Raw genomic sequence first — 16,394 nt, 5'->3', positions numbered from 1 at the left:
ATATATATATAGATATATATACGGAATCTTTAATAACCGTCACAGGCACAAGGACAAACTATAGTTTGGTTTATTTTTAGAATAGTACAGTAGGCATGAGTCGTGAGGACATACGGTTCGATGTCTATGAGGCAGTAACAACAGACTTCTCCCCTCAACGCTACATTCAACATTCAGTTCACTTTAATTTGACCTTTCTTTGGCAACCACAACCAGCCTATGAAGCACTGATGTTCTGAATGAGAAAAATTACCTACTGCCGCAAGGTTTAGCACAGTATAAAACTCTTGAAAGGCATACAGCGAGAAAGCGAGGGTACAAGTGCAGTGATTGTGACTTACAGCATTGGCACAAATGTGTATGGGCTCCAGTGATTCAAGGCAGAGCATGACAGATACAGCTGTACGTTACATTTAAACAGATCATCATGTAAAACAGGTCATAACTTTTCTCGGTGTTACACCTCAGATCATATAGGGACAAAAGACAAAATTTATCGAGAGAAACTTGTAGAAACACATGAGGCCCACATGCCGTCTGGACCATCTGAATTGTTTTGTAGTATATTTTTGAACATCTATTTGTTATTGGATTTGACAAAAATAACACTTCTGAGACAAGGCATCATCACAGACGGAGGATCAGATCTGCAGGAGCTGCCGTTATTGTTTGTAACACATTTTGTTCACAGATGAGATGGTCACTCTTCTCTCTTTAACTTGGTTGTGTGTCTTTGAGTACCACAATTGTGAAGTATACACCTGTGACTTTGATAACCCACTGGTTTATCCTGAAATCAGTTCCTGTAGCTCTCAGATTCAAAGCAAAAGTTATTCATGGCCGAGACTGATTGCTGTGATGGACTTGCTAAAGTTCTGATCCTGACAAGCACCGATAAACTTATCACCATCAGTACCACCAGGGTCATTCCTCTTATACTTCCTCTTATTTTCATGCCCCTATCATATACTGGATGATATACTAAATTCAAGTTTTGGAACAAAAATAATTGAATGTCTGAGCTACAGCTCCAAATATGACAAAGCACCATAGATGTATCATAAATGTAGCTTATTTAATTCATCCGAAGCCATACAGTAGCTTTATGTGAAGAACAGACTGAAAGTGAAATCGTTATTATAATCGCTTGATAATTATAAACATAACAGTGAAATCTTGCACTCATGTAAACAGTTGCAGTCAAGAAGCATTTTGACTGTGCCATGCCAAAGTTTGGATGTATCTTAAATAACAACTGCAATTCTTCTATTCCTCACATAAAGTTACTGACCTCAGAGCACACAGAATGTAGCACATGAGCTTTTTTAAAGTGTTTAAGTGCCTTATATTTCTGAAAGTTTGAATTGCTGCATAACAGGAATGACCCATATGTGAGCTATCATATGTATGCATGCTACCATAATAGTTGAAGGAAAAATAGCTGGTTATTATCTGTTCTCCTGCAATACTGTCATTGCTTCTTAGCACAAACAAATACTGTAATGCATCACTTGTATCCATAAATATTTTCGATATTCTGATCTAGCGATTTAAAGATCTAACCAGAGAAGGAAGTGTTAACAAGTTAATGATTAAACTGCACTTTTAATAATATATAAATAAGATCTTGATTTTGATGAAGTACTTGATTATGGGGTAAGAGATGTATAAAGATATCTTAAGTCATTAATGAAAGTGCAGGTAGTTGTATGAAAGTTCTTCGTTATTAAAAAATAAAGCAAAACACTGTTTAAGACTGTGTGACGATGTTTTAGTGTGATGGTTTATATTGTTAATATATCTACTTTTGTACCATACCCTTAACACCCCTGAGCTAAAGTTTAGTTAAAAGTGGTCAAATATAGAAAACATCGCTTTTGAGCAGCTTGTAGTGAGGGGCTCGGTGTATATAATTTTTTGCACCCTCAATAATAAATGTGGGTCTTTCTTTTATGAGGGCAGAACATCTTGTAACTCTATTTTTATGCAGCTCATTGGTCAGCCTGAAAAATGTAAAGCATTATGACAGATCTTTCAGACTCTAAACCACATATTGACAGTATTGGGACATGACAAGCAAATGAGGAGAGCAGCCTTGTATCTATATTGTTTCCTACAAGTTATGTGTAAAAAAAAAAAAAGATTTCAGCATGATACTGATACTGAATTGTGCAAATAAGTTATAATCTTCATACCTCATGTTCTAATACATAGATAATAAATATGTTGTTATACAGCTCTCCAGTTTTTTATAACTGTTGTCCTCAAAAAACTGTCACTCAACCACCATCTGTCTAGGGACACAAGGGAAGGGCTAATCCACAACAATATGAGGCACTGTGTCCAAACAACATATCAGGTTGACAGGACCCTTTTGTCCAGCACGTTTAAAAGAACAAAAACATAGCGATACAGGAGAGCCCACAGTCTGATGAGACCAAATCAAACCATTCTAAACACCTCTTCAATTAAATGGGTTAATGGCCCCTTCACTCCTGGGCCCCATTCTCACTGTTACCTGTGTGACAAAAAGAGAGAGCTAGTTAACTTTCAATGTCAACCCTGCATACAGCAACAATCTCAAATGTAAAATCATTAGATCTAGCACCTAATGTTTCTAAACTGTATCAACAATGTCTTTATGTCTCACACTGCGAGCCTTAGTGCTCAATTCCGATTTTTGCTCAGATCCAATATTTTGTATAGCTGTTCACATTGTTGTTTTAAATGTGGCCAATATCATATTTCCAGTGTGAACAGATCATTGTTCTGAACTGACCCGCATGAGCAAAAGAACAATACAAACAGGGTTTCCAGATTTTAACAACAACAATGCACACAATTGCTTCTCAAAACTAGTCCAAAACTAGCCCAATCATGCTCAAGGGTAAATATTGCGTTAGTGGGGTTGCATCAACCCATGAATTTGAAAAACAACCCACAGCAAAAGTGGAAAAAGTAGCGTAACTCCTCGGGGAAACTGTGGATTTGGCAACACTGTCATATGGAAGTAAACACGGAGGACATATGTGCAATTATGTGTTTTATTTATAGTGTGATCTGCTGCAAAAGCCAGTGAAATTTTGCTCAGGCAATATGAAAAATAAAGACAAGGATGTGACAAAAGAGAGCAGAGTTTTGAAACTTTCATGATACGAGCCCTCTTATGAGTTCTGAACTCATACATTAAACTTCCACTGATTACATTTCGCAATTGTCTTGATAAGGTTAGGTATGTAAAATCTTTGAAATGTCTCCCATCAGAGCGGAAATTATAATGAATGTCGATCTAGAGTGCCGTAATTCCGACATGACTGTTCACACTGCCGTCGCATTGCAAAACATCTGACCTGTATCAGATTTAGTACCATAGAAGGAAGTGGCAAGATCAGATTCCATGTGGTTTGTGTCATGACAAAAACAGATCTGAGTCACATGTGAGCAAAAAAATCGGATTTGGGCCACATTTACCTGCAGTGTGAACGTAGCCTATGCAGAACTGACCTCCAATGGAGTCCATGTCAGAGTCAGACACATGGGTAATGGAAAAACGAGAGACACTAAATCGGGAAAGCGGTGGTGCTGGTTTTTCATCTGGAGACTTGACGGGAGAGTTGGGTGGTGTAGCGATCTCTTCAGAGCAAGGTTCTGATGTTGAAGGGCTTTGAATCAATGGAAAATCATCTTGCCACTGAAATGCCCCACCTGTTTAGGATGAGAGGCTTGTGAAATGTCACTAAACAAGAGGTAATACCCAGGAATTGTTATTGAACACTCACTTTCTTCTGAGACATTCCTTTCTGGTGAATCCTCAGGGCCAGTGACCCTATCCTGGGGTTGTGGCAGCTCCACCTCTGAAGCCTGGCCATTGGGCTCTTCCTCCACAGGAAAACTGTAGTCCCCAAGCTCACCTGTGGGGCTCTCCTGAATCAATACACAGCAAGACACAGGCTGTGAGTCATAATAAAACACTGCACAAATGAATGTATTTTTCTGAAATGAAAATAACATGCTACTCAACGCACTAGCTCAATACTACACGAGATAATTCTACAAACCTGATCAAACAGAAACACAGTGACGTCATCAAAGAATGACACCGCTTTTTTCTTGCTCTCCAGCTCATCGCAGAAAGACTGTGTAAGTATGGAGGGCATTTTGAGGAGGCTGCGTAGATGCCGTGCACTGCTACGATCGCTCACAACGACAGGCACCACAGGCAACTCTTCATCGCTCTCATCACTCTGCTCCTGTATGTTGTAGCTACGAAGTTCTTCATCAGACTCATCACTATCCTCTGAGTCCTCTTCATCCGCCTCCTCTCCATTCCCCAGTGGAGCTGGAACATCTAGGTCTTCTGGCAAGGCTGGAAGAATATTCTCCAAGGATTCATCACGCTTTGGTTTTGAAAGTCCTGAACCTATGCCACCTTCCTCCACTGAATCTTCCATTTCCTCGTTGTTTCCTTCCCTTGGAAGCTCCAATTTGTTACAGGCCTCTTGCTCCTCTGCTTGGATTATCTCACAACTGAAGTCTACTATGGTAGAGTCTGAGCCTAGTGACTCTGCTGAGGAAAAATCTCTGGTGTCTCCGTTAGCCTGCTCCTCCACACCTGAGGCCTCCTGTGTTGAGGAAGAACCTTCAGACACTGTGGAAGAGTAGCATTCAGAGGTTGGTTCCTCTCCAGAGTGATCAGATTCCAGCCCAATACCATCATCTGGAGTTGACTCCTTGGTCAAGCAACCCCCCATCTCTGGAGGAAAGGGCGAAAGCATAGATATCATTGGAACTGGTGCAGGTGATGGACAGGGATTTGGGTTTGTCTTTTTAAGACACAATTGTTTAGCATTAAGGGCAGCACTGTTGTCCTTTGGCACAGATATGTAATTTTCCTTCTCACTCTCCATGCTGCGTCCTTCTCTCCCAAATGTCCTTTCTGATCCCTCCTTTTCTGCTTTGAGATCAAAGGCATCATCCTCATCTTGACGATTGAAGAACATGTGGACTCCTTCACTGGGGCTCTTGTCATTCTCCATGTCATAGTCAGAAAAATAAGCAGAGTCTCTGTACTGATTCCTCTCACCAAGGCTGATCAGCAGCAGATGACTGCTGGATGGATTCAGGAGCATTACATTGACATCTTCATCTAGGTCCATCTGGAGCAACATGTCACACTCGTCTGATTCTACACTAGTGCTAAGGGCTAGATTCCCTTCAAGGTCTTTCAAGATAAACTCTGGGGATTCATTATTCTCCGTGTCATAGCCACTGTCTAAGGATTTTGGCTGAATGGACGTGTGGTAACTATCAGGGCTGAAAGCCTCACATGGACTGCTGCTAGAGGCAAGATTGTCCTCGCAGTGTCTGGACCCTGTCTCTCTCTGCAGTGTTCTATGAGTTAGGTCAATATTACCCACCTCAGCATAGTCCAAGGTATAATCTGCTAATACTCCAGAGGGGATGTCCATGCAGTCATCACTGCAGGCATTCATTTCCACTAGACTGATACTGGAGTTGTCGGGCACCATTTTGCTGTCTGTCAAATGGCTACACTCTGAGACGGTCTTATATAGATCCGTAGGGCATGAGACCATTTTTACACAAACTCCAGCAGAACCGTCTGTCCCAAGTTTCAGTTTTTGTGCAGGGGATATCCTTGTCTCAAGCAACACCTTTTCTTTAGTCACTACCAGCTCTGATGGAAGAGTTGGTGGATTCATTCTGCTGCAACCTCCTACATGGAAGTCTGATGTATTGTTTTTGATAAGTTTATGAGCAATGTTCTTCTGCCATGTGTGAATAGACTGACTTTCTGTGACAGAATGACATTTGGAAGATGAATCAACATCCTGAGTACTTTCAGGGCTTAAATGTAGGTATTCACCACCCTCTGAGTCAGCGTGAGGTTTACTAGCAGTGGGCATACTATCCGTGGCTTCCATGTATGAGTGGTCTTTGAGAGAATCGATGGAATTATATAAACAACTGTTGCTTGTCTCCAACTCTCTTGATTTCAAATTCCCGACTTGAGAAGAGGGTGTCGGGTGACGTAAATCGAGGTATGCATCTCGAAAACCCACAGCTTGTGTACGATCGCTTAAACTGTTGTTGTTTGCTGAGTGGTTGGAGTTCCAATTAGTTAACATGTTCTGAGAAAACAGATCATCATCATCTTCTGAATCAGCACTCCCCCTGCCCAAAAGAAGGCCATCACCGGCATCAATATCAATGCTCATGTAGTGGGGTCTGGGTACACTCTTTTGTAAGGGGCCCATCATGTCATAATAGGCCTTATTGGCCATACTTCTTTCTACAGTTCTCTGGTTAGACTCAAGGTATGGGTCACAATGTGCCAAGCTGGGACTACTAAGAGAGACTGAAACTCCAAGTGGGCTTTCCTTTACCACCTCCAGTCTATGGCAGAAGCTTCCCGACCCTCTTCTCTGCTGATAAGAGTCTGAACCATGCCCTCTTATCAAATGAACATCTGGCCCTGCTTGAGGTGACTGTTCACACTGTAAATTGTGCCTGTCATTGGAAGAAAAATAAACTTCTGACTGATTTATCTCTACCGAGCTTGGATCTCTTCTTTGGAGTGGCTCCATGGTTAGGCTACTATCTGAATCATAATCATTACTGTTGGGTTCTTTAGCTGCTGACCAGTAGGTGTTTGGCTGAGACCTAATGGGGCTCCTCCTGCCTGTAGAGGACAAGCTACTGTTGCTGGCTTCAAGTCTTGGGCTGTAGTCAAGATTGGTGTCTTCTAAGTTGATGTTGCACTCAACTGGCTCCTCGATGCGGATGTAGTACTCACTACTTACTGAGGGGCTGTGTGCACTTAGCACTGGAACCACACCTGGATGGTCTGACTCATAATAGGATGGAGAAACCCCAAGAGGGAGGCTCTCACACTTGCAGCTACCCGTGGAATTGCTAAGAGGGTAATACACATCCTGGTAATGGGGATTATTCTTTCCCAATGGTCCACTAGCTGAAGAGGAACAGTAGGGCTGCTCAGCTCGTGCCTGCTCCCATTTATACTCAAAGTTGAGCCCCTGGCTGGTCTCAGTTACTGTCAATATATCATCCCCATTCTCAGACTGGAAGCTGTCTGCCACAGAGAAGTGTTCAAGTAGAGGAAATGAAGAAGAAGTAGAAGAGGCTACTTCAGGTGTAGGTGTCCTGTGAGAGCTGCTGGAGCCCAGACTTGGCCTGAGAGAGTTCCAGCGCTTCTCAAAGTCCTCCTCAGCCTCAGTCGCACCCTTAGCACACAGGTAGCTAAGCAGAAGATGGACTTCCTCCACAACAGGCCTCTGCTCAGGTTGCAGCCAACAGAACTGCATTACCTCATACCTGCTCACACACGCAACAGAAAAGCAAATATTTTAGATTATAAACTAAACATTAATGAGAAACACAATTGTGACACTGGACCACAAAACCAGTCTTAAGTCGCTGGGGTATATTTGTAGCAATAGCCAAAAATACACTGTATAGGTCAAAATTTCTCTTAGGCCAAAAATCATTAGGATATTAAGTAGAGATCATGTTCCATGAAGATATTTTGAAAATTTCTTACATATATCAAAACTTAATTTTTGATTAGTAATATGCATTGCTAAGAACTTCTTCATTTGTACAACTTTAAAGGCGGTTTTCTCAATATTTTGATGTTTTTGCACCCTCAGATTCCAGATTTATAAATAGTTGTATCTCAGCCAAATATTGTCCTATCATAACAAACCATGCATCAATGGAAAGCTTATTTATTCAGCTTTCAGATGATGTATAAATCTCAATTTCGAAAAATGTACACTTAATCTTTTTGGTTTTGTGGTCCAGGGTCACAATTGGTTGCCTGTAAAGGATTAGAATAGAATAGGGTCAAAAACTGTTTTAGTATAGTCTGGAGACCTACCATCCTGTAGATTTCAGCTCCATGCACACCTGAACCAGCTAACAAAGGTGTTCAGGGTTACATGAAAATTACAGGCAGGTGTATTGGAGCAGGGTTGGAAATTAAGTCTGCAGGACAGTAGCTCTACGGGAGCAAGGTTGGAGACCCCTGCTCTATTATCAATGGTCTATTATCTTATTGTTATATGAGTACTTTCATGGATGCTAGTATGGACGATAGCCAGAAATCCATTTGTGGTAATAGCTTTCTTGTAGCTCAAATAGTAGAGCATGGCGCTAGTAATGCCAAAGTCATGGGTTCGATTCCCAGGGAAAGCAAGAGCTGATAAAATGGAAAAATTGTAACTTGAATGCAATGTAAGTCGCTTTGGATAAAAGCGTCTGCTAAATGCATAAAATGTTAATGTAAATGTGATTTGAAATATGGACCGTTTAGCATGATAGTAGCCTTGCAGTCTTAAAGTAGGGTCATTGATTGTTTAGTATCCTGTGGGGAATGGAGTGGTATACTTGTACGCATGACTGCTCTTGATTAAATGTACAATGATTGGAATGTGTGGGGGTAAAATTAATGACTGTGTGCTTCCAGGACTGGATAAATGTATGATTGATGGCCTTACAGAGGGGGAAATTAATGATTGACCACACTGGATTTGAGGAGTATTGATTTGTTGGTCCTGCCAGAGGAAATGGCAGTGACTGGTGGAGGCACCTGTGGTTGGAAGATATTGATTGCTTTACATGTATTTAAAAGAAAAGTGATTGGTGGGTGTGTCTCTGGAGGGGAACACTGATTGGTTTGGATGTGGTGATTGCGATTGGCAGACGTAAGGGAATGGGTGGCTCATAATGATGATTTGGACTTGTGAGACGACTCACCAGCGTTCACACAGAGGCACTTTCAGCAGGGGCTTTGGCAGTTTGAGCTGCTGTTCCTTTACAGCATATGTTAAAACCTGCCTATCAGAATAGTGCCTATAAGGCTGGTTACCCAGTTCAAACAACTCCCATATCGTCACGCCTAATGACCTGCAGAATAAAAAAAAAAATTGAACAGAGAAACTAGAACATAGAACGTAGAAAACCTGTTTAAAGTGCAAAAAGTCTGGAGCTTAATTTTTTTACATATAGCCAATAGTATGTCACAGAGGTTCTCAAGCTTTTTTGTTGATTATAACTTTTTATTCCAAAGTTTGTGGGAATTTGCAGAGAATTAAGAAATATACTTCAGGATATTGTACGCTGCAAATTTTGATTATAAACGTTACCTTTTTGAAAGGTTCTGAGCTTGTGTTTTGTGCTGAAGCTTGTCAAAGCACAGCATTAGCCTTGAAATATAGCCTTGCATATTTTATATATAAGTTTATCCTCCTGTAAAAATTATGCAAAAAATCTTAATGCAATAAAGATTGCAATTTAATACAAAGGTTGAGAACCTCTGCCATAGTGTTTTCTCTGAATTATTTCTCACCAGACGTTGCTGGTCTTGGTTTGGTCCACTACTAAGAGATTGCCATGGACTTCATCAATAAGTTCTGGGGCAATCCATCGTAGAGGGACCCATATTTGATCTGCTGTCACATAATAGTCATCCTAACAAAGGGAAAGGATGCACTGATATTCAGTAAGAAGAAATACTGAGACAACATCAAAATAATAGCGTCAGCATGGCTGCAATCATAAAAGCCTTCATAGACTCGCCTTGTATTTGCTGTGGCTGAGGCCATAGTCCCCAATTTTCACTGCCAGCTCTGAGGTCAACAGGCAGTTCCTTAGGGCCAGGTCACTGAGAACAGGACAGAGTGGAGAAATGTCTGCATCATTTATAGTTCCTGTCATTGGCAAACTTTCATGACAAAGGAAGTCTGCAGTGTCATCTCACATTGTTTTCATGGGTGACTTACAAATAATTGATGATGTGTGTTGAGCAAGGGGTTTTCCCCCAGCAACAAAATCACTGATGCTGGAGTCTGTGACATGTACTCAGGCAGCACCAGGATATTGCTGCCAGGAGACACCAGAGCTGGACATCCAGTGAGCGGTAGGGTGAAAAATAACCGAGAGAATCAATATGCGGGGAAAAGGCCAAAGGTTAGTGAATCCTTACCTGTGAATGTAATTGTGTTTGTGAAGGTACAGAAGACCAGAAGCAATCTCGCATGCCATCCGCTGAAGGATCAAAGGGTCAGGGGTCATTGAGTCTGCTGCCCGACAGCTACGGAGGTATCCTTTAACATCTCCCTGTATAAAGTAAACAGTATTCTTAAGAAACACACAAGAATGCTAATTTGTGTTATAGTGAGCAACTGTAATTCTGGTACCACTGTATCAGTTTGTGACTGTGCAAATGCACAATTTCTAATATGACCAGCAGAGGGAGCATTAAGCTGTTTAATTAACCCTATGCTAAACTCCATCCCCCTTGGATGCTCAGACTAGCTTTAGAGAAATGACTAGGAAATGTCAGTGAACAGCATGTTTTTCAGTTAAATGTGCTCATAAATTGGTAAAAATCGAGGAAATGTTATTCTTTTCTGTCTTGGAATGAAACATGCTACAATGCTGTTATTCTTAATTACATTGATGAATGATGCCATTTAATGATTAAACTACTAAAACTGTGAAATCAGAATCAAGACACTCCACAATCTAAGAAAGCCTCATTTGATGAGCTGTTTTTAATGTTATGACAACATCCTTCTTATGTTACTGTGAAATCATTAGTTATCATTACTTATAGTGCATATTATCAATGAATAGATTAGATTTTAGGAAAAGTATTAACATTACTTGAAGAAAATGTAGATGTTCTTATAGATGTTGCATGTTCATTTATGAATGAGGCTGACCGTCTAATACACAGCATGTAAATGGTAACATACTACATGCATCTCTGTGTTCCTTTAGTCACTATGATACTGAAGGTGACCTGGCAACAGAGTTTAACTTTAATTTTGTAATATTTTGGATTTAAAAACTACCCAAACCCACAGATTCTCCATAGATTTACATGAGAAAAGAACAAAAGTCTGATGGCAAGAGTTGCTAAGCTCAGATTGGTCAACATTTTGAAGGCGTGGCTTAAAGAAGAGTCAACTGAATACCACACCACAGCCACTTGGACTCAAAAACTCATGCGGTTTGTAGTTTCTTGTTCTCAAAACTATACTTAGTAAATAAAGGGGATGCTACTTCAATACATTGTGTAATAATGGATACAGTATATTGTAAAAATGGCACTTCAAGTCAAGAAGATTGCTGACTGCTAGAATAGATTTTAAGGGTCATTAGACCAACTCAGTGGCTTACCAGAGGGCAGTGCTCCATAACCAGCAGGTAAGGCGTTACTTCTGAACACTGGGACAGACACTGCAGGAGGACTGGATGCTGTAGCACCCTGTGGGATTCACACACTCAAACATCAAAACACTGCTCATATGAGAAACCATTTAGTTACACATTCCAAATAAGAGCTAACGTTAATGTTGTTTCAATTTGTGCCTCCAAATTAAATGTACTGACAAAAAATGGCATGTTTTAGCATACAGCATAAGATGAGTAAAAAAAAAAATGGGGGAGTAAAAAGAGTTGGGTAAGAGAGATAAGAGGATAGGTGTTTACCGGTAAGGCTGGACCTCTTCCAGGAACTGCATCTGCTCCTGTAAACTGGCACTGGCCTTTAGCTCCTTAACCACCACCTGTGTGGTACTGAGTCCAGCATTCACCTCCCCCAGCAAAACCTGAAAGCCAACCCAAACCACACATTAACATGGCTCACACCTGCCACCTGTGAAACTGGCAGCACCGATTTAAAGAGAGTGAACACTTGGTGTGCAATTTATCTGTTAACTGTTTGTTTAACGGTAGCTCATAATGAGATTACGACAACATTTTGCATACAGTGTACTGTGTGAAATATCAACCCCAAGAGTAGGGTACTCAAAAAACACTGCTATTTTCTCAGCGCCACATTACGGTATTGAGTTATAAAAGGCCTCACCTTGCCAAACCAGCCCTGTCCCATTTCTTTGATGTAGAGAAGGCTGTGGCGTCCGAGATCCGTAGACTTCAGCAGCTGAACTGAGGGAATCAGAGAGAAAAATCAATTCAGTGTTGGCATACAAATGGATTAACTGAATGCACAATGAGCGGTTTGAAAGTGGCCAAACATCAAGAAAGAGTGAGCAATATCCAGGGAGGCACAACCACAAGAACCATGGTTATCTCAAACTACCTCATCAATGATTTACAATTAAAGAAAGTTGACACAAAAATTTAGACACACTGGTCCCACCTTGAACCATCATAATTCAGCAGATAAGCTTGGATGTTGAAGATACAGAAGAAGAGCGGCTTTCTTTGTCTGGCAAGAAACCGTAGGATGAAGGTCCAGCGACGCAGTGGAATGAAGGTGCCCTTCCTTTCCGGTTCTCCATGTCTCCATTCACACGCCAGGGGTTTAACCCTCCAAGCCCTCAGACAGCTGAGAAAGCAGCACTGTCTGTCTTCCTTCCCAGAGACTGAGCTCATCTCCTCGCGCTGAGATACAGCGTCCCACAACATTCCCATAATGCACCCAGCTGGAACTCACAGCTGGAACCAACTCAACCCGAAGCTGCGGTAAACCTAGCAGCTCCAGCTGAGATCTGTGTTTAAAGTGCCAAGTGTCCCACCAGGATCTGGATGTATGTCCACAGTGCAGCTCGGCACATGCCAAATGCGTCTGCTCATGCAAGCAATGCCATGAGCACATAATAACCCTCGCTCCTCTGCCCCCTTCCCTCTGTCTGTCTCAGCAAGACTATGGGGGCAATTGTAAACAAATAAAGCACTGTGAGCAGCAGAAAGACCTCTGTCATTAACACGAGCCCCCCACACACCTCCTCCTGCGCTACCAGCAGGTCTCACAGTCTGCGTGTATGCGCCTCACAGACCCATCTCTGTATTAATGCACTAAACTGTTCTCCTCTGCAGCGTTCCAGAAGCTTCTCATTCCAGCCCCTCACACTCCCCGCCACAGTTACATTGTGGCTTTTGTCCGCAGAGCAGCAGCGCCTGGTACCCTAGTACCAGCCCAGACACAAGGCCCATTCTCTGCCGCTCAGAGCCAGGATTGTCACAGCATTGACACCCCCCCCCCCCCCCATTCCTGACACAAAACTATCTCTTGCTCTTTTCTTCAGCAGACTTGAACTGGCCTTTTATATGATTTCTGTGGAATCTGTGAGTTGTGCATTCCCGTCCCACTCCTGGCATTCCCAGAGCAGCCCTGGGCCATGTTAAAAATGCATTAAAACGCAGCACAATTGCACAAGAAAACCCAGACTGGTCTATGATTGCACATTAACTAGAAGAGAAATTCTACTTAATATGTTGACATAAGACATCAGACCGAGAAAAAATGACAACTTAAATGGATAAGGGGATTTCAGAAGTGCTAAGATGAATTATATTATGTGAACTTCCAATATGGAAGGGGAAATATACCATACATACTGTACATCAAATTTTGTGATTTGGTGATTTATGTATGATGGTGTTGATTCTGGTAAAGAACTAGCATGGTACTTAAACAGGATTGCTAAATGACAGTATTTACCATGCAAAAGCAGAAATGTGTCAGATTTTAAAGAACATGAGTGGACAAGAGCATGAATTTATTATTAAAGAGTGCTGTTTGGCAGAACGCTAAGCTATTTTAACAGCTTCAAATTTGTCCAATAAGAATTTAGCGATGCAATGATAGTAGTTTTGCTGTTTTGAGTCTTTTGTTTTTAGTTCAAGTGTAAATGTGAAGCTGTTTTTTGAACTGATGACAGACTTTATTTAATACACAGAATTTAATTTGCTAAATCACAACAAATTGGCATTACCACATGGTTATCGGAAGCAAAATTCACTTTTCAAGTTGTTTGAACATAAATGTGTGTTGGAAGTGTGTGTACTCATCCATCCTATAATGATAAAAATCCGCCTAGTGTTTTTTTTTTAAATGCTTATTTTAAAATCCCCTTTCTCAAATCAGGCTGATCTGAGATTCCTGTCAGAATGACGTAGTTCTGCACAGACCACTCCCACGATAGTTGATTGACAAGGACGTCTTACCTTAGACCCGCCCTGAGTGAGCTGAGAGGTGTCCGCCATTGTGTCGACTCCGGTGCAGGGAAAGACAAGATGTCTCGGATTAAGCGATTAAAGTGTTTAGTTGTTGGATGTAATAATGAATATAGCAGTCATCGTTTACTCCCGACATCTGAGCCGCTGAAGACACAGAGGATTAACGTTACTTATGCTTTGAAGTGAACGCGCCAATCCTGATCTGCCTAAATGTGTTTATATTCGCGCAAATCATTTGTGATCCAGCTATATCTACAGAAGAAGTGAGTATAAAGGTTTTTATGAATCTTTGCAAATTGCCTTTCCTAATAATGTGCTAGTTAGCCAGTTTCGCGTCTGAAGTTAAGTATGCTCCATAGATTTATATACCTAGATGCCTCATTATCGACTGTTTCTATGGGCCACGAGACGCAAACCATCCACCATTTTTGGAACGGTCTGTGAATCTTTGAGCGCATTGCCTGTGTGCATCTACAATAGCAAGTTATACGCTTGTATATCTTTGAATATTCATTGATTATTATGGTGAATGCGAGGTGGCTGACGCGTCAACGTATCTGGAGCGGTCGAATAGGGAATTATCTATGGTCTGCTCGTCACTCCACGGAAGAGAGGGGCGGGGTCAGCAGAGCTCACTAGGATTTAAAACAACATGGACTAGAACAGCGTGCTGAAAACAGAGCTGATTTTTACAGGGTAAAGAAGGTGTTTTTTTACACTACCATTGAGAAATTTTAAACAAAGTATGTTATAGACTTTTCATTAAGACCCTAAAGAATCATATCAACTTGTGTAAAATTGGCATCCGATGACCCCTTTAACTTCTTGCTAAATTAAAGTATCTATGAAATAATTTATCCATGATTTAAAAATTTACTAATATTTAATTTAAAGAATTTACATGCAATCCCGGTGATTAGAAAACAGTCCTATCAATTCCCAATGGACAAAATTAAAACACGCATTTTTTCCTCAATCGAGAAACCACTTCAAACAGATGTACATCTCAACAGGGAGGAACAGAAGGTCACAATTTCCATTTCATGTCAACTTTATATTAGAATGTATACATTTACAATTATATAAAGTGACAGAGAGTGATATAGAATTTGTTACCATAGCTCAAGAACTGGTAGAGCATGGCTAGTAATGACAAGATTGTGGGTTCAATTCCCATGGTTTCTGAACTTTGTTTCTTGAGATCCACTGTCCTGCAGAGTTTAGCTTCAACCTTAAACAACCAGCAAATCAAGGTTATTACAGGTGAGTTTGATGAAGGTTAAAGCTAAACTCTGCAGGACAGTGGACCGTGAGGGCCAGAGTTGAAAAACCTGCATTAAACGCTCCGTAAGCTGCTTTGAATAAAAGTGAATAAGACTACATGAATAAGCACAATGTAAATGTCTACAGTAGGCATTTTAGGACCATAAATGTGATCCCCTCTTTCTCTGATTCTCCATGCTCGACCTCTTCCAGACTGAAGCTTATGTCGCAGTCAATGAAAACCTGTAAATGTAGTTTGGGAGTGAAAAAACACCAGGGACATTTGTATGTGGGGTTTTTACTTCACTGCATTCAGCCAAGTATTAATTTCCAGCTCTTTGCATTAATACAACACGCAGGAGGATGACGAGGGGGAGGAAGGAAACGGAGCGGTTCAACCATGACCGAGCCCTTCTCAATATGACGAGGGACTCAGTGCTACCCTCTCGCACTGCAACACCTGGACCAATCACATGGCCGTAACCACGGGCGACGAACAGTCAAGAGGCTATTGGCTGGCTCCTAAAACTCTTTTGTCCAATCCGTGCCTTCGTTTCAAGTCAGCATCCCGCTGTCTCCGCCACCCTCCCCTGATGCTCTACACAGACAGAGCGTGTGAGTCATTGGGAGAAAACCTAACTTGCACGGCTTCTCTCACCACCAGCTTCCATGCAGTCTGCCATTGAGCGATTGGATTTGACTTGATGCAAAATCAAACGTAATACATTAAGTAGATTTTTATCATTCCTGAAGAACATGTTAATCTTATTTGCCTGTGTAAAACTCACTGCCATGATGGCATTTTGAGCAGTTGCCAGGATGTTGCTATGTACTGTAGTTAGTTTTCTGCATTGGTTTGCAGTTTCTATGGTGGTTACTAGGTGGTAATTAAAAATTGAAAAGGCTTTGTTAACATTGTTTCAAATCTGATCTTTAGGACTGACTGTCACAATGTCATTTTGAAAGTAATAAAATTGGATGCATTTGTTCAAACAATGTGGTCAGAATGGACTTGTTCACTTATTCTCTTATTCTCTAAACGTCACATGGCATATGACACTTTGAATTATGTAACAGACACATTATGCCCCAAATTA

At 41.2% G+C, this 16,394-nt stretch overlaps 2 protein-coding genes across 5 annotated transcripts in view; one reads left to right on the top strand and one right to left on the bottom strand.

The window, feature by feature from the left end:
- Positions 1-16,394, top strand: part of LOC306869079 (uncharacterized protein) — a 409,393-nt gene that overhangs the window by 82,453 nt on the left and 310,546 nt on the right. The window lies entirely within an intron of this gene.
- Positions 49-16,394, bottom strand: part of LOC306869077 (serine/threonine-protein kinase LMTK1-like) — a 58,265-nt gene continuing 41,919 nt past the window's right edge. The window contains exons 4-14 of one of the 4 annotated variants that reach the window (XM_079415670.1): positions 11,918-11,997; positions 11,539-11,657; positions 11,227-11,314; positions 10,025-10,158; positions 9,619-9,703; positions 9,389-9,510; positions 8,797-8,946; positions 4,059-7,353; positions 3,780-3,924; positions 3,505-3,705; positions 49-2,518 (exon numbers count right to left, since the gene is read on the bottom strand). In XM_079415670.1, coding sequence (XP_079271796.1) covers positions 2,490-2,518; positions 3,505-3,705; positions 3,780-3,924; positions 4,059-7,353; positions 8,797-8,946; positions 9,389-9,510; positions 9,619-9,703; positions 10,025-10,158; positions 11,227-11,314; positions 11,539-11,657; positions 11,918-11,997 — 4,448 coding nt within the window. In that variant the 3' untranslated portion in view covers positions 49-2,489. Of the gene's footprint in view, positions 2,519-3,004; positions 3,706-3,779; positions 3,925-4,058; positions 7,354-8,796; positions 8,947-9,388; positions 9,511-9,618; positions 9,704-10,024; positions 10,159-11,226; positions 11,315-11,538; positions 11,658-11,917; positions 11,998-12,211; positions 12,293-16,394 lie in introns of those variants that run through there. The other 3 variants (XM_079415669.1, XM_079415671.1, XM_079415668.1) reach the window with 3 other exon arrangements.

Source organism: Barbus barbus, assembly GCF_936440315.1.
Source record: "Barbus barbus genome assembly, chromosome: 4".
NCBI classification, from domain to species: domain Eukaryota; kingdom Metazoa; phylum Chordata; class Actinopteri; order Cypriniformes; family Cyprinidae; genus Barbus; species Barbus barbus.
The sequence above is the reverse complement of the archived record's forward strand: the minus strand, read 5'-3'. Positions and strand labels throughout refer to the sequence as shown.